The 18,585-nt window shown below is 49.8% G+C and overlaps 1 protein-coding gene across 5 annotated transcripts in view; it reads left to right on the top strand.

Moving 5' to 3' along the window:
- LOC134340962 (dixin-like) overlaps window positions 1-18,585 on the top strand; it is a 263,330-nt gene that overhangs the window by 228,799 nt on the left and 15,946 nt on the right. For all 5 annotated transcript variants that reach the window (XM_063038593.1, XM_063038595.1, XM_063038594.1 and 2 more), the window contains 4 exons: window positions 2,788-2,841; window positions 5,572-5,664; window positions 10,936-11,007; window positions 15,337-15,498. In XM_063038593.1, the coding sequence (XP_062894663.1) occupies window positions 2,788-2,841; window positions 5,572-5,664; window positions 10,936-11,007; window positions 15,337-15,498 (381 nt within the window). The remainder of the gene's footprint in view (window positions 1-2,787; window positions 2,842-5,571; window positions 5,665-10,935; window positions 11,008-15,336; window positions 15,499-18,585) is intronic.

Genomic DNA, 18,585 nt, shown 5'->3' with positions numbered 1-18,585 from the left:
GCCTGTGATCAATGTATCTCTGACGAATCTGAAAGGGAGCTGCCGTACTTATCTTTGCTGTTGCCGTCGTCGTTTGCGCGGTTCTGCTGAAACGCAAACCGTGCGGAGGATACGGCGGGGTTAAGTGAGTGGGCAAGGGCCCGGCAGATGGAGGACCACGCTGGTAAATGCGAGGTCATCCACGTTGGAAGGAAAACTGAATGAGCAGATGATTATCTAAGTGGTAAAAATCTTGCGCACGCTGCTGGTCAGAGGGACTTGGGAGTGCTTGTGTGTGAATGGCAAAAGGTTGATCTGCGGGTGCAGCAGGCCGCCGAGAAGGCAAATGGGATGTTGGCCTTCATTGCGAGCGGGAGTGAACATCTTTGTTCTCTGCATCTGTCAGCCCCAGGGTTAGCAGTTCAGTGAGGCACGATTCGTTACCTTCCAACACTATTCCCACGAGTCAGGCTGCAAACAAGTCAGTCAGGGTTTTTATTCCCACATAATTCCTCACCGAGGGTCAGGGTAAACTGGCGGATTGGATCCTGCCCGAGAGTCTCGGCCTGAAACGCCGGCTGTTTACCCTTTTCCACGGGCGCTGACTTCCTCCAGCGTTTTCTCTGTCTGTCAATTGGATTCAACGTTGGATCGGTGATGGGAAACAGAGGGTAGTGGTGGGAAAATGCTCCATGGTTTGTAAGTTGGTGAGTGGTGGTGTACTGCAGTAATCAGCGCTGTTCGCCACATCTGTTACTGACTGACCATATTTCCTGTAGTGGGGGGAGTCTAGGACCAGAGGACACAGATAGAGTGGGTGTGGAGAGGATGTTTCCTGTAGTGGGGGAGTCTAGGACCAGAGGACACAGATAGAGTGGGTGTGGAGAGGATGTTTCCTATAGTGGGGGAGTCTAGGACCAGAGGACACAGATAGAGTGGATGTGGAGAGGATGTTTCCTATAGTGGGGGAGTCTAGGACCAGAGGACACAGATAGAGTGGATGTGGAGAGGATGTTTCCTATAGTGGGGGAGTCTAGGACCAGAGGACACAGATAGAGTGGATGTGGAGAGGATGTTTCCTATAGTGGGGGAGTCTAGGACCAGAGGGCACAGATAGAGTGGATGTGGAGAGGATGTTTCCTATAGTGGGGGAGTCTAGGACCAGAGGGCACAGATAGAGTGTATGTGGAGAGGATGTTTCCTATAGTGGGGGAGTCTAGGACCAGAGGACACAGATAGAGTGGGTGTGGAGAGGATGTTTCCTATAGTGGGGGAGTCTAGGACCAGAGGGCACAGATAGAGTGGATATGGAGAGGATGTTCCCTGTAGTGGGGGAGTCTAGGACCAGAGGACACAGATAGAGTGGGTGTGGAGAGAATGTTTCCTGTGGTGGGGGAGTCTAGGACCAGAGGACACAGATAGAGTGGATGTGGAGAGGATGTTTCCTATAGTGGGGGAGTCTAGGACCAGAGGGCACAGATAGAGTGGATGTGGAGAGGATGTTTCCTATAGTGGGGGAGTCTAGGACCAGAGGACACAGATAGAGTGGGTGTGGAGAGAATGTTTCCTGTGGTGGGGGAGTCTAGGACCAGAGGGCACAGATAGAGTGGATGTGGAGAGGATGTTCCCTGTAGTGGGGGAGTCTAGGACCAGAGGGCACAGCCTTAGAATAGAGGGACATCAATTTAGAACAGAGATGAGGAGGAATTTCTTTAACCAGAGGGTGGTGAATGTGTGGAATTCATTGCCACAGATGGCTGTGGAGGCCAAGACATTGAGTATAATTAAAGCGGAGGTTGATAGTTTCTTGATTAGTCAGGGCACTGAAGGTTAGGGGAGAAGTCAGGAGAATGGGGGTTGAGAGGGATAATAAATCAGCCATGATGGAACGGCGGAGCAGACTCGATGGGCTGAATGGCCTAATTCTGCACCTACATCTTGTGGTTAAAAGCAACCTAATCCTGACCAGCGTCAGGAAGTCAAGTCAGGGTCGGGCACATACGACAAGTGGGAGGGCTGTGGAGAATGTCAGGGGGTCCAACTCCCTAGCTCCCCGGAAATGATAGCATGGGTGAAATGGGTTGATGAAAAGGCATGTACCATGTGGTCAGGGCATAGAACAGGGGTTCCCAACCTGTATTTAAGCCACGGACCGCTGCCAATTATCAAGGAGTCTGCAGAATGTAAACTGGGACACACAAGCTCTTCTTGGGCTTCCAGCCGGGCACAGGTATCGACAGCAGCCGTTCTTTCGACGATAGAATCCGCCGTCTTCACCAGGGCACGTCTCGTCCGGTGGCAGACGTACTCAGCCCCCGTCGCCCGTCCCTCCCGATCGGTTAGTCCTGAACCAACCAGCTTTCCGCTGTCCCCTCCTGCCTTAAAACCGCATTCCAGTCCTTACCCCGAGCGCGACCCTCGTCTTTGTTGAACCTCTTATTCCCTCGTCTTGCTTCGATGGCTTCCTCCACTGGGCGGTCCCGAAAGCCACTGGCCCGGCGCAGTAGTCTCGTGCCCCCGGCCATCGCGTAGGCAGGGTTCTCCAAAACGGATACGCCTCCTGTGCTCCCCAGTGCATGATTCCACCGTCTGTCCGAAAAGGTGCAAGTTGACCGCTCTGCGTGGTGGCTGCCACAGCCTGCCGCAGGTCGGGAAATCAGATCTTCTGCAGAGTGAGGAGGCGGACTGAAAGCTTTCTCGGGGAGCGGTCTGGGGGACGTGTTGTCGGCCGAGCGCCCGAACCTCGTGTGTCTCTCTGAACCTAGCTGCCGGAAATTCACTCCAACCACTCTCACTTTGCGTTGACAGCTCGACCTTCAGAGGAAGACCGAAGAAAGGAATAAGATCATTGGGGAATTCAAAGTAAGGCTCTCGGGAATCACCGTGGTAAATGGTAGGGAGGCACCTGGTAAATATTTGCCTTTCTGTGTCCTTGTGTTGGGCTGGGTTTATTGATCAGTATTTTGCAAGTATGGTCGGGTTCCCAAGATAACCGTTAATTGCAAATTAAGGGACGTAAGTAAACCATTTCCTGCTACAACGCGGCAAAAGTTGGCATTTCATTGTCGGCTTTGTGCAGCTTATTTTAAACAGCATTCTTGGTTGTTGTAGTGACCCCTGTGCTTCCCATTGGAAAAGAAACTTAGCCCATGCACTTTGCCGGGAACTTGCAGGCAAGGCTGAGCGAATCCCTCGTTGTCGGAGGCGCTCCCTTCTGAATGACGGCACCGCAGCACAGAAACAGGCCCTTCGGCCCATCTAGTGGCTGCCAGGCTGTTCTCCTTCCTAGCCCCATTGACCCGCACCTGAACCACAGCCCTCCGTACTCACCCAAATTTCTCTTAAATCCTGAACCTGCATCCACCCCTTCCGTTCCGCACTCTCGCCACCCTCACTCTGCGTGAAGTTCCCCCTTAAGCATTTCATCTTTCACACCCCTAACCCATGGCCTCCAGTTGGAGTCCCACACCATCCGAGCGTAAAAAGCCCGCTTGCGTTCACCCTACCTTTACCCCTCGTAATTTTGTACATCTCCATCCAATTCCCCCTCGTTCTCCGACGCCCCAGGGAATGAAGTCCAAACCTGCTTAATCTCAGGCCCCCCCAGGGCCCGGACAGCATCCTGGTAGATTTCCTCTGTACTCTTTCGGTACTCACTGATGCCCTTTTCTGGGGGTAGGCGACCGGCGTGGCGCGCGCCTTATACATCCGCAGCATTCCGAACCCTGCACACAGCAGTTCGATTGATGAAGACCAGCGCGCTGGGAAGCTTCCTTTACGACCCTGCCACTTCGGATGGAATTACAGGCCTGCGCTCCCGGATCGTTCGGTTCTCCAGCCCCTTTCTTTTCTCCCCCCGGCTGGTCCGGATCCATCGATGGTTTGCCTTTCCTCAGTGCCCACTCCCGGCCTCGGTGCCATCGTGATGTCGAATTACGAGCCCCCGGTTTCGGTGCTTGGCGCGGTAGCGGTCTGACTGGCACGCGGGGCAGAGGAGTGAAGCTTGCGGTGCACGGCCCCCCTGCCCCCCCCGCAGCGTCCCAAAATGACCCCTGTGTTCTTCCCTGCTGCGATATTTCAAAAGCAAGTCAGTAGTCAGACCCCATTTACATCGGTGGTGCGCAAGTGGAACAGGTCAAAAGCTTTAAGTTCCTCGGGGTCAATATCACAAATGACCTGACTTGGTCCAGCCAAGCAGAGTCCACTGCCAAGAAGGCCCTCCAGCGCCTTTACTTCCTGAGAAAACTGAAGAAATTTGGCCTGTCCCCTAAAAGCCTCACTAATTTTTATAGACGCACCGTAGAAAGCATTCTTCTAGGGTGCATCACAACCTGGTATGGAAGTTGTCCTGTCCAAGACCGGAAGAAGCTGCAGAAGATCGTGAACACAGCCCAGTACATCACACAAACCAATCTTCCGTCCTTGGACTCACTTTACACCGCACGCTATCGGAGCAGTGCTGCCAGGATAATCAAGGACACGACCCACCCAGCCAACACACTTTTCGTCCCTCTTCCCTCCGGGAGAAGGCTCAGGAGCTTGAAGACTCGTACGGCCAGATTTGGGAACAGCTTCTTTCCAACTGTGATAAGACTGCTGAACGGATCCTGACCCGGATCTGGGCTGTACCCTCCAAATATCCGGACCTGCCTCTCGGTTTTTTTGCGCTACCTTACTTTCCCTTTTCTATTTTCAATTTATGATTTATAATTTAAATTTTTAATATTTACTATCGATTTGTAATCCAGGGAGTGGGAAGTGCAGAATCAGGTATCGCTGTGATGATTGTACGTTCTAGTATCAATTGTTTGGCGACAATGAAGTATAAAGTAAAGATGTAGGGACACACACGGTCCGGAAGGAGGGAACGGCAAGCCGGTTCTGTAGATAAAGTGGCCAAGGACAGTCCTGGTCGTGGAAGGGCCACGGTCGCCGCGGCGCACAATGATGATGTCATAGGACAGGGCTGTCCACTCTACCTGTGCCTCTCGTAATCTCATAAACCTCACCGCTCCAGGGAAAACAGGCCTCCGTCTCGAAACCCCTTCACCCACGGCCCTCTGTCTTCTACAGGCAAGCCCGTAGTGAACCCCAGTAGGTTTGGACGGGGGGGGGAGGTGGTGGGGGCAGGGTTGCCCGGGCGACGCGGCTCGAAGGGCCGGGAGGGTCCACTCTGCTCGGTTAAATTAACAAAACGAGCGTGTGAGGCTCTGGTGAGGAAGATGTTAACCTCCGCCTTGCCGACCGGCAGCTCTTCGGTACGGGGTGGGTGGGTGGTGGGGAGTTCAGACGCAGCTGGGAAAATTGGGAAAGGTGCGGCCTTGTTTCTGAGCGCCAAGTTCAGAGTACAGCTGCGATCAAAGTGCGCTACCCTGAGTTGTGTTTTCTTGCAGGCATTCACGGGGGGGGGGGAGCGAAGGCATAGAAAACACTCCTACTAATGTTAACCTCGCTCGAACTGTGCCAACGTGGAACGCAGCTGAATTAAAGATAGAAGGAATCTTTTCCTGTCGATACTTACGGTTAAGTTATGGCCCCTTTCACTCTCAGTAAAAGTTGTTTTGGTTGTGATGTTGTGGTGTTTTCCTGCAGAGGGAAATGACTCAGAAGGATCGACTCTTCCAGCAGCAGAAGGTGAAACTGGATGAAACCCTGCGCAAGCTAACAGAATTCACTCACGTCAAGGTACAGGACGGGGGCTTCCCCTGTCTGAGGTTCAGAACAAATTTATTTTCAGAGTCCGTAACAGCATGTACAGCCCTCGAGGGTCACTGATGAACGATCAGTGTGCAGAAGAGAGCAAACTGCACAAATACAAATAGAGGAAAAAAAAGCAATAAATAAATGAACGAACAATAGCAAGAACTCGAGATAAAGAGTCCTTGAAAGTGAGCCCATGGGTTGTGGGAACAGTTCAGTGACGGGGCAAGTGAAGTTATCCCCTTTGATGGTTGAGGGGTAGTAACTGTTCCTGAACCTGGTGGTGTGGGTCCTGAGGCTCCTGTACCTCCTTCCTGATGGTTGAGGGGTAATAACTGTTCCTGAACCTGGTGGTGTGGGTCCTGAGGCTCCTGTACCTCCTTCCTGATGGTTCAGGGGTAATAACTGTTCCTGAACCTGGTGGTGTGGGTCCTGAGGCTCCTGTACCTCCTTCCTGATGGTTGAGGGGTAATAACTGTCCCTGAACCTGGTGGTGTGGGTCCTGAGGTTCCTGTACCTCCTTCCTGATGGTTGACGGGGTAATAACTGTTCCTGAACCTGGTGGTGTGGGTCCTGAGGCTCCTGTACCTCCTTCCTGATGGTTGAGGGGGTAATAACTGTTCCTGAACCTGGTGGTGTGAGTCCTGAGGTTCCTGTACCTGCTTCCTGATGGTTGAGGGGGTAATAACTGTTCCTGAACCTGGTGGTGTGGGTCCTGAGGCTCCTGTACCTCCTTCCTGATGGTTGAGGGGTGATAACTGTTCCTGAACCTGGTGGTGTGGGTCCTGAGGCTCCTGTACCTCCTTCCCGATGACAGCAGCGAGAGGAGAGCATGTCCTGGATAGTGGGGGTGCTTAAATTCGAATTCGTCATACTTGTGACCTCGAGCTGTATTTTATTAAATTTCGAAGTGGAAAGTGAGGACTCTTTCACAAATAAATGACATCGCCATCTTGTGCCGTGTCGTATGACGTAATTATTGAAGCAAACGACAGTGATGTTCATAATCCAGTAGTCTACTCAGCAGAAAACAAACTTGTGGGTCAACCTCAGTGGGTCATCCAGCACCTGATGGGGTGGGAGAGATGGTTCACATTTCAGTTCCCGACCTTTCATCAGGACTCCCCCAGTCTGTCGATTACTCCAGCGTTTGTCATCAGTCTTATCTCAATAAATTTACCCATGTGGTCGTATCTTCCACCTTTGGAGCTTTCTGTTGAAAACAAACTGATATTCCCTGTGCTTTATAAATCAAAAGGTCTGAGTGCATTGGACGGTAAAACTTCTTCAATTCTCGGGAAGTTATTAAATGAACTGCATTATGTGATCAGAGTCAAGTGTGAGATCACTGGCGTATGTCGTGAAATTTGTTTATTCGCAGTACAATCCATTCATTCACGATGTGCCATGTTGCATGACATTATCATTACGCGCCGTGTCGTGCGACATCATCATTAGGCACTGTGACGTACGACGTGGGCGATCGTGGTCCGTCCGTGACCACGATTGTTCTTGGCAAAGAATCCCCACATCTCCTTTGCCACCCCACCACCCAGATCTGCAATAAATTATAATAGGAATGATAAATTACAATGAGAAGTATATATAAAGAAAATTAAATTACTCGTGCAAAAACAGAGGGGAAAAAATAATGAGCTAGTTACGTGGCCAAGTGGTTAAGGCATTGGACTAGTGACCTGAAGGTTGTGAGTTCGAGCCCCAGCCGAGGGAACGTGTTGTGTCCTTGAGCAAGGCACTTAACCACATATTGCTCTGTGACGACACTGGTGCCAAGCTGTATGGGTCCTAATGCCCTTCCCTTGGACAACATCGGTGTTGTGGAGAGGGGAGACTTGCAACATGGGCAACTGCCGGTCTTCCATACAACCTTGCCCAGGCCTGCGCCCTGGAGAGTGAAGACTTTCCAGGCGCAGATCCATGGTCTCACAAGACTAACGGATGCCTTTTAGTGTTCATGGGTACATTGGCCATTTCAGAAATCTGAAACAGTACCGCAGTATAAAAGCCAGGACCAACAGGCTCCGGGACAGCTTCTTCCACCAGGCCATCAGACTGATTAACTCACGCTGACACAACTGTATTTCTATAATATATTGACTGTTCTGTTGTAAATCATACTGTACATACTATTTATTACAAATTACTATAATTTGCACATTGCGCATTCAGATGGAGACATAACGTAAAGATTTTCACTCCTCGCGGAGGTGAAAGATGTGAGAAATAAAGTCAATTCAGTTCGGATCTGATGGCGGAGTTGGGAAGAAGCTGTTCCTGAATCGTTGAGTGTGGGTGTCCCGTACCTCTTCCCTGATGGTAACAATGAGAAGAGGACATGTCCTGGGTGGTGGGGTCAGTAATGATGGATGTATCTCCTGTACCTCCTTGATGGTCACAATGAGAAGAGGATATATCCTGGGTGATGGGGGTCAGTAGTGATGGATGTATCTCCATTACCTCCTCCCTGATGGTCACAATGAGAAGAGGGCATGTCCTGGGTGATGGGGGTCAGTAATGATGGATGTATCTCCATTACCTCCTCCCTGATGGTCACAATGAGAAGAGGACATGTCCTGGGTGATGGGGGTCAGTAATGATGGATGTATCTCCATTACCTCCTCCTTGATGGTCACAATGAGAAGAGGACATGTCCTGGGTGATGGGGGTCAGTAATGATGGATGTATCTCCTGTACCCCCTCCCTGATGGTCACAATGAGAAGAGGGCATGTCCTGGGTGATGGGGGTCCGTAATGATGGATGTATCTCCATTACCTCCTCCCTGATGGTCACAATGAGTAGAGGGCATGTCCTGGGTGATGGGGGTCAGTAATGATGGATGTATCTCCTGTACCTCCTCCCTGATGGTCACAATGAGAAGAGGACATGTCCTGGGTGATGGGGGTCAGTAATGATGGATGTATCTCCTGTACCTCCTCCCTGATGGTCACAATGAGAAGAGGACATGTCCTGGGTGGTGGGGGTCAGTAAAGATGGATGTATCTCCTGTACCCCCTCCCTGATGGTCACAATGAGAAGAGGGCATGTCCTGGGTGGTGGGGGTCAGTAAAGATGGATGTATCTCCTGTACCTCCTCCCTGATGGTCACAATGAGAAGAGGACATGTCCTGGGTGATGGGGGTCAGTAATGATGGATGTATCTCCTGTACCCCCTCCCTGATGGTCACAATGAGAAGAGGACATGTCCTGGGTGATGGGGGTCAGTAATGATGGATGTATCTCCTGTACCCCCTCCCTGATGGTCACAGTGAGAAGAGGACATGTCCTGGGTGATGGGGGTCAGTAATGATGGATGTATCTCCTGTACCCCCTCCCTGATGGTCACAATGAGAAGAGGACATGTCCTGGGTGATGGGGGTCAGTAATGATGGATGTATCTCCTGTACCTCCTCCCTGATGGTCACAGTGAGAAGAGGACATGTCCTGGGTGATGGGGGTCAGTAATGATGGATGTATCTCCTGTACCCCCTCCCTGATGGTCACAGTGAGAAGAGGACATGTCCTGGGTGATGGGGGTCAGTAATGATGGATGTATCTCCTGTACCTCCTCCCTGATGGTCACACTGAGAAGAGGACATGTCCTGGGTGATGGGGGTCAGTAATGATGGATGTATCTCCTGTACCCCCTCCCTGATGGTCACAGTGAGAAGAGGACATGTCCTGGGTGATGGGGGTCAGTAATGCTGGCATTTATAGCGAGAGGATTCGAGTACAGGAGCAGGGAGGTACTACTGCAGTTGTACAAGGCCTTGGTGAGACCACACCTGGAGTATTGTGTGCAGTTTTGGTCCCCTAATCTGAGGAAAGACATCCTTGCCATAGAGGGAGTACAAAGAAGGTTCACCAGATTGATTCCTGGGATGGCAGGTCTTTCATATGAAGAAAGACTGGATGAACTGGGCTTGTACTCGTTGGAATTTAGAAGATTGAGGGGGGATCTGATTGAAACGTATAAGATCCTAAAGGGATTGGACAGGCTAGATGCGGGAAGATTGTTCCCGATGTTGGGGAGGTCTAGAACGAGGGGTCACAGTTTGAGGATAGAGGGGAAGCCTTTTAGGACCGACGTTAGGAAAAACTTCTTCACACAGAGAGTGGTGAATCTGTGGAATTCTCTGCCACAGCAAACTGTTGAGGCCAGTTCATTAGCTATGTTTAAAAGGAAGTTAGATATGGCCCTTGTGGCTACAGGGGTCACGGGGTATGGAGGGAAGGCTGGGTTCTGAGTTGGATGATCAGCCATGATCATAATAAATGGCGGTGCAGGCTCGAAGGGCCGAATGGCCTACTCCTGCACCTATTTTCTATGTTTCTATGTTTCTATGTAATGATGGATGTATCTCCTGTACCTCCTCCCTGATGGTCACAATGAGAAGAGGACATGTCCTGGGTGATGGGGGTCAGTAATGATGGATGTATCTCCTGTACCCCCTCCCTGATGGTCACAATGAGAAGAGGACATGTCCTGGGTGATGGGGGTCAGTAATGATGGATGTATCTCCTGTACCTCCTCCCTGATGGTCACAATGAGAAGAGGGCACATCCTGGGTGATGGGGGTCAGTAATGATGGATGTATCTCCTGTACCTCCTCCCTGATGGTCACAATGAGAAGAGGGCACATCCTGGGTGATGGGGGTCAGTAATGATGGATGTATCTCCTGTACCTCCTCCCTGATGGTCACAATGAGAAGAGGACATGTCCTGGGTGATGGGGGTCAGTAATGATGGATGTATCTCCATTACCCCTTCCCTGATGGTAACAGTGAGAAGAGGGCATGTCCTGGGTGATGGGGGTCAGTAATGATGGATGTATCTCCTGTACCTCCTCCCTGATGGTCACAATGGGAAGAGGACATGTCCTGGGTGATGGGGGTCAGTAATGATGGATGTATCTCCTGTACCTCCTCCCTGATGGTCACAATGAGAAGAGGGCATGTCCTGGGTGATGGAGGTCAGTAATGATGGATGTATCTCCTGTACCTCCTCCCTGATGGTCACAGTGAGAAGAGGACATGTCCTGGGTGGTGCGGGGGGGAGTTCCTTAATGAGAGACGCCCACTTGTGATGTGCTGTAAATACTTGTACATCTTGGCTTGTTCTTGATCGCCCGTTGCCTGGGTTGTTGAAGCCTTCTGCTGCATCACTGGGATGGGCAAGTGAACCCACTTAACGTCCTTTCCCTTCTTCTTCGTGACGTGTGTTGTGTCCTTCGCAGGATGACCTGCAGAGGGAGCTGGACCACAAGGAGGGCATTCTTCACCAGCTGATGAGCAGAGAGGACGAAGAGGTACAGTGTCATTGTGATCATTCTCCTGCTCCTTGAAATTTTCCTGTGCACAGTTTTGGTCGCCTGCCGACAAATGTCAGTGAGGTTGAAAGAGTGCAGTGAAAATTTTACAAGGACGTCGCCGGGACTAGAGGACTCGAGTCACGGGGAAAGGCGGAATGGGTTAGAACTTATTCCCTGGAACGCAGAAGGCTGAGGGGGGATTTGATAGAGTTGTACAATGTTATGAGGGGTATAGCTATGCCAAGTCCCTGGAGCGCTTCCACATAAGCTGCCTCCAGCGCATCCTGGGAATTACCTGGGGTGAGTGGGTGCCTCACACTGAAATACTTGTAAAGACCAACTGCAGGAGTATTGAGGCCATGATCACCCAGCGTCAGCTGCAGTGGCTGGGGCACGTGATAAGGATGCCCCCATGTCCGCTACCCCGCAGAGTGTTATAAGGCCAGTTACATCACGGTCGACGCTCAGCTGGAGGGCCGAAGGAGCGCTGTGAGGATCAGATGAAGAATGTTTTAAGGAAGTGCAAGATCAGACCCGGGGACCTGGAGGAGGTTGCTGCTGACTGTACCACTTGGCGACGGCTGTGATGGGACGGGGTTCGTATTCTGGAGATGGAAAGAACAACCAGAAGACAGCAGAAGAGAGCCAGGAGAAATGTAGCCATGGTTGCCACCACTACCACATATACATGTCCCACCTGCAATAGAGCTTGTGGGTCCAGGATAGGACTGTACAGTCATCACAGATCTCACCGTTAAGGGAGTGGACGTCGTCCTCAGATTTCGATGGGCAGCCAAAGAAGAAGAGGAAGACATGGTAAGTGCAGGCAGGCTTTTTTCTGCTGAGGTTGGACGTCGTGGGGTAAGGGTGGAAGGTGGAATAAGCAGAGGTTTCTTCACTCGGAGAGCCGTGGGAGCGTGGAACGAGCTGCCTGCTCGAGTGCGATCTCAGCGTCTGAGAGAAGTGCGGGTCGGGGGGCTGGGGTCCGGATGCCGGTCGATGGGAGCGGGCAGTTGAACTGGCTCGGCCTGGGCTTGTTTTCCTACGATGCTGTCGGAGTTCTGCTCCCTGCAATGCTGGAATCGTCACCAACACCGAAAGGGGGCTCAGGGACACCCGCGGCCAGCGATGAACACGCCCTTCGGGATTTACAGAAACAACCACTGCGAGAGCTGGGGCATCGAAGGGGACAGGGGAGCAGGCAGGGGAGTGGGGATGACTGGAAGAATTGGATCAGCCCGTGATTGAACGGCGGGAGCAGACTCGATGGGCCGAATGGCCGCCTTCTGCTCCTATATCTTACGGTCTGATGGAGATATTAGATAAATTACCATTATCGCCAAAGCAAGTGGGGTTGGATTTTTCTCGAACCTTTTTCCCCACGCAGGGTGTCTGTGCCTAGCAGTTGGTTGTCAGCTTCAGCACATTGTTAAAATGGTGATGAAAGTGTGTTCGGTCACAGTATCTGCAGTAGATTTTGGGAACATATTGCTGGTGCTCTTTTCTCTCGCAATAGATACCGAGGCCAAGCAATCTCAGCTTAATTCCTTAGGGCTACGGCTGCCAGGAAGACTTGGGATCAATGCACAAGAGATTCTGCGTGCGCTGGAAATCCAGAGCAAAACAAACAAACACACACACACACACACACTCACTCACTCACACTGAAACACACACACACACACTCACTCACACTGAAACACACACACAAACACACACACTCACTCACACACACACAAACACACACACACACACACACACACACACACATACACAGTGCTGGAGGAACTCAGCAGGTCAGGCAGCATCTATGGAGAGGAATAAACACAAGAGATTCTGCAGATGCTGGAAATCCAGAGCAACACACACACACACACACACACACACACACTCACTCACTCACTCACTCACTCACTCACACACACACACCCTCACTCACACTGAAACACACACACACACACAATGCTGGAGGAACTCAGCAGGTCAGGCAGCATCCATGGAAGTGAATCAAGAGTTGACATTTCGGGCCGAGATCCTCCGTCAGGACTGGTCCTGAGAAGATTCGGCAGTTCTGACGGAAGGGTCTCGGCCCGGAACGTCGACTGTTTCTCGATTTCCGCAAATGTTGCCCAAGCTGCTGAGTTCCCCCGGCACTTGGTGAGCGCTGCTGGAGACCTGTGATCTGCTAAGTTAAATAGACTGTCCCAAACAGAATCGTGGCCGTGCTCGATGCTCTTCAGGGACTGTCTGCCTGGCGTCAGCGGCCACACAACCAGGATACTGTCGTATTAACCAGATTCTGTCATTTATAACTCAACAACGGAGACGGGAGGAGAAGATGGTGGCGCGACGCAGCGCACGCAGCTCTCTGGTGAAATGATATCGTATTTGTAAGTAGGATGCCGTGCACAATTCTGATTTGATGGAGACAGACGTGAGAGCACGGAGGAACATCTGGAGAAACTTCTGAAATGCCCGGTTCACTGCCGCTGCTACTGTGCGATCGAGAATCTCCGGAGGGAAAGGCCCCAAAATCCCCGGCTTTGCCTGCTGCTGGCGACCGAGGCTGGGATCGAAGCGTTCGGTTAGAGATGGTGCTCGGTGCTCTGTCTTGGAGGGCTGGTCGGAGGCTCGAAGTTTTCGGACGACTCAGAGTCGGACTGTGTTCGGGCATGGCAGGGAGAGTTTTCTTCCTTCTCCCGTCTGCGTGAGACGTGGGACTTTCGAGAGACTTTGAACTTTTTCACTGTGCTCATGGCCTGTTCTTCATCAAGTTATGGTATTGTTGCACTGTTGTAACTATATGTTATAATTATGTGGTTTTTGTTAGTTTTTTCAGTCTTGGTCTGTCCTGTGTTTCTGTGATATCACACCAGAGGAATATTGTATCATTTCTTAATGCATGCACTACTAAATGACAATGAAAGAAGACACGTGTCCTCATAATCTAATCTAATCTAATCTAACAATGCAGGATATTGGATGACATAGTACACTGCAGCACAGTACAGGCCCTTCGGCCCACAATGCTGTGCCAACCCTTTAACCGACTCTGAAATCAATCTACCCCTTCCCTTCTACATAGCCCTCCATTTTTCTATCACCCATGTGCCTATCTAAATGTCCCTGATGTATCTGCCTCTACCAGCAGCCCTGGGAGCACAATCCATCTACCTACCACCCTCTGTATGAAAAAAATCTACCTCTGACATGCCCCCCGCAATACTTTCCTCCAATCACCTTAAAATAATATTATTAATTTAGATTATGAGGACACTCAGTCCTCCTTTTATTGTCATTTAAAAATGCGTGCATTAAGAAATAATGCAATGTTCTTCCAGAGTGATATCACAAAAAAAAAGGACAAACCAAAGACTAACACTGACAGAAACCACATAATTATAACATATAGTTACAGCAGTGCAAAGCAATACCATAATTTGATAAAGAGCAGACCATGGGCACGGTAAAAAAAAAGTCTCAAAGTTCCGATCGACTCCTGATGGTCCCTGATAGCAGGCGGCAAAAGGGAGAAACTCTCCCTGCCATAAACCTCCAGGCGCCGACAACTGCCGACACAGCACCCTGGAAGCACCCGACCACAGCCGACTCTTGAGTCCGTCCGAAAACTTCGAGCTTCTGACACCGAGCACCATCTTTGCCGAGCGCCTCGACCCCACCCCGGCCACCGAGCAACGAGCAAAGCCCAGGACTCGGGGCCTTCCCCTCCGGAGATTCTGGGCCACACAGTAGCAGCGGCAGCGAAACAGGCATTTCAGAAGTTTCACCAGATGTTTCTCCGTGCTCTCACGTCCATCTCCATCAAATCAGGATTGTGCACGGCACCCTACCTGACAGATTACAGATATCATTCACCGGAGTGGCTGCTGCGTGCTGTGTCGCACCGCCATCTTCTCCTCCTTGACTGAATATTATCCATTATCCATTTCCACCATGGAAAAATGTCCCACTGGATCTGTGCCATTTACTCACCTCCCTCAGGTCATCTCTCACCCTCCTTCGCTCCGGAGAGAAAAGCCCCAGCTCGCTCAACTTATCCGCATATGACATGCTCTTGAAGCCACCCTTGTAAATCTCCTCTTCAGGTCCTCTAAAGCTCCCACAGCTTCTCTGCTGCTACCCGTATCCTTCCTGGAATGAGGGGACGGGAACTGAGCACAGTACCACAAGTGAGGTCCAACCCCCAGGGTGTTATAGAGTTGCAGCAGTGCCTCCAGCTGCACAACTCGGTTCCTCCTGTGAATCTGAAAATAAATTCCGTTCGCCTGGGCAGATATTCAGTGTGCTTTTCTTTGTCCGGGTCAGACAGAGGACTTCCAGGTGGTGCGGGATTCCCTGCGGAGTCTGCGGAACAGCTTTGCCGGCAACGACCCTCAGCACCACACAATTGACACGCTGGAACAGGGAATCGCAAGTCTATTGGACCGAATGCACGTGGCCCAGGCACAGGGACGAGGCAGCAACAGGGTAAGGGCATGATCGTTGTCGGGGTCATATCAGCCTCCACGTCGATCCCAACACTCGGTAATCTCCCCTGGAGTCAGTGTCTGTCATTAAACCTGTTACAGGTTTCGGTCGGTGTCTGTCATTAAATCTGTTACAGGTCAGTGTCAGTGTCTGTCATTAAACCTGGTACAGGTCAGTGTCTGTCATTAAACCTGTTACAGGTTGAGTTCAGTGTCTTGTCATTAAACCTGTTACAGGTCAGTGTCAGTGTCTGTCATTAAACCTGTTACAGGTCAGTGTCAGTGTCTGTCATTAAACCTGTTACAGGTCAGTGTCAGTGGCTGTCATTAAACCTGTTGCAGGTCAGTGTCTGTCATTAAACCTGTTACAGGTCAGTGTCAGTGTCTGTCATTAAACCTGTTACAGGTCAGTGTCAGTGGCTGTCATTAAACCTGTTGCAGGTCAGTGTCTGTCATTAAACCTGTTACAGGTCAGTGTCAGTGTCTGTCATTAAACCTGTTACAGGTCAGTGTCAGTGTCTGTCATTAAACCTGTTACAGGTCAGTGTCAGTGGCTGTTATTAAACCTGTTGCAGGTCAGTGTCTGTCATTAAACCTGTTACAGGTCAGTGTCAGTGGCTGTCATTAAACCTGTTACAGGTCAGTGTCAGTGTCTGTCATTAAACCTGGTACAGGCCAGTGTCAGTATCTGTCATTAAACCTGTTACAGGTCAGTGTCTGTGTCTGTCATTAAACCTGTTACAGGTCAGTGTCTGTCATTAAACCTGTTACAGGTCAGTGTCAGTGTCTGTCATTAAACCTGTTACAGGTCAGTGTCAGTGTCTGTCATTAAACCTGTTACAGGTTGAATTCAGTGTCTGTCATTAAACCTGTTACAGGTTTCGGTCGGTGTCTGTCATTAAATCTGTTACAGGTCAGTGTCAGTGTCTGTCATTAAACCTGGTACAGGTCAGTGTCTGTCATTAAACCTGTTACAGGTTGAGTTCAGTGTCTGTCATTAAACCTGTTACAGGTCAGTGTCAGTGTCTGTCATTAAACCTGTTACAGGTCAGTGTCAGTGGCTGTCATTAAACCTGTTGCAGGTCAGTGTCTGTCATTAAACCTGTTACAGGTCAGTGTCAGTGTCTGTCATTAAACCTGTTACAGGTCAGTGTCAGTGGCTGTCATTAAACCTATTGCAGGTCAGTGTCTGTCATTAAACCTGTTACAGGTCAGTGTCAGTGGCTGTCATTAAACCTGTTGCAGGTCAGTGTCTGTCATTAAACCTGTTACAGGTCAGTGTCAGTGTCTGTCATTAAACCTGTTACAGGTCAGTGTCAGTGTCTGTCATTAAACCTGTTGCAGGTCAGTGTCTGTCATTAAACCTGTTACAGGTCAGTGTCAGTGGCTGTCATTAAACCTGTTACAGGTCAGTGTCAGTGTCTGTCATTAAACCTGGTACAGGCCAGTGTCAGTATCTGTCATTAAACCTGTTACAGGTCAGTGTCTGTCATTAAACCTCTTACAGGTCAGTGTCAGTGTCTGTCATTAAACCTGTTACAAGTCGGAGTCAGTGTCTGTCATTAAACCTGTTACAGGTCGGTGTCAGTGTCTGTCATTAAACCTGTTACAGGTCAGTGTCAGTGTCTGCAATTAAACCTGTTACAGGTCAGTGTCAGTGTCTGTCATTAAACCTGTTACAGGTCAGTGTCAGTGACTGTCATTAAACCTGTTACAGGTCAGTGTCTGTCATTAAACCTGTTACAGGTCAGTTTTTGTCATTAAACCTGTTACAGGTCAGTGTCTGTCATTAAACCTGTTACAGGTCGGTGTCAGTGTCTGTCATTAAACCTGTTACAGGTCAGTGTCAGTGTCTATCATTAAACCTGTTACAGGTCGGTGTCAGTGTCTGTCATTAAACCTGTTACAGGTCAGTGTCAGTGTCTGTCATTAAACCTGTTGCAGGTCAGTGTCTGTCATTAAACCTGTTACAGGTCAGTGTCAGTGTTTGTCATTAAACCTGTTACAGGTCAGTGTCAGTGTCTGTCATTAAACCTGTTGCAGGTCAGTGTCTGTCATTAAACCTGTTACAGGTTGAGTTCAGTGTCTGTCATTAAACCTGGTACAGGCCAGTGTCAGTATCTGTCATTAAACCTGTTACAGGTCAGTGTCAGTGTCTGTCATTAAACCTGTTACAGGTCAGTGTCAGAGTCTGTCATTAAACCTGGTACAGGCCAGTGTCAGTATCTGTCATTAAACCTGTTACAGGTCAGTGTCAGTGTCTGTCATTAAACCTGTTACAAGTCAGTGTCAGTGTCTGTCATTAAATCTGTTACAGGTTGAGTTCAGTGTCTGTCATTAAACCTGTTACAAGTCAGTGTCAGTGTCTGTCATTAAACCTGGTACAGGTCAGTGTCAGTGTTTGTCATTAAACCTGTTACAGGTCAGTGTCTGTCGTTAAACCTGTTACAGGTCAGTGTCTCTGTCTGTCATTAAACCTGTTACAAGTCAGTGTCAGTGTCTGTCATTAAACCTGTTACAGGTCAGTGTCTGTCATTAAACCTGTTACAGGTCAGTGTCAGTGTCTGTCATTAAACCTGGTACAGGTCAGTGTCAGTGTCTGTCATTAAACCTGTTACAAGTCAGTGTCAGTGTCTGTCATTAAACCTGTTACAGGTCAGTGTCAGTGTCTGTCATTAAACCTGTTACAGGTCAGTGTCTGTCATTAAACCTGTTACAGGTCAGTGTCAGTGTCTGTCATTAAACCTGGTACAGGTCAGTGTCTGTGTCTGTCATTAAACCTGTTACAAGTCAGTGTCAGTGTCTGTCATTAAACCTGTTACAAGTCAGTGTCAGTGTCTGTCGTTAAACCTGTTACAGGTCAGTGTCTGTCATTAAACCTGTTACAAGTCAGTGTCAGTGTCTGTCGTTAAACCTGTTACAGGTCAGTGTCTGTCATTAAACCTGTTACAAGTCAGTGTCAGTGTCTGTCATTAAACCTGTTACAGGTCAGTGTCAGTGTCTGTCATTAAAACTGGTACAGGTCAGTGTCAGTGTCTGTCATTAAACCTGTTACAAGTCAGTGTCAGTGTCTGTCATTAAACCTGTT

The sequence above is a fragment of the Mobula hypostoma genome, chromosome X2, assembly GCF_963921235.1.
Source record: "Mobula hypostoma chromosome X2, sMobHyp1.1, whole genome shotgun sequence".
Lineage (NCBI taxonomy): Eukaryota > Metazoa > Chordata > Chondrichthyes > Myliobatiformes > Myliobatidae > Mobula > Mobula hypostoma.
Note: the sequence above shows the minus strand (reverse complement) of the source record. Positions and strands in the feature narration are given on the sequence as shown.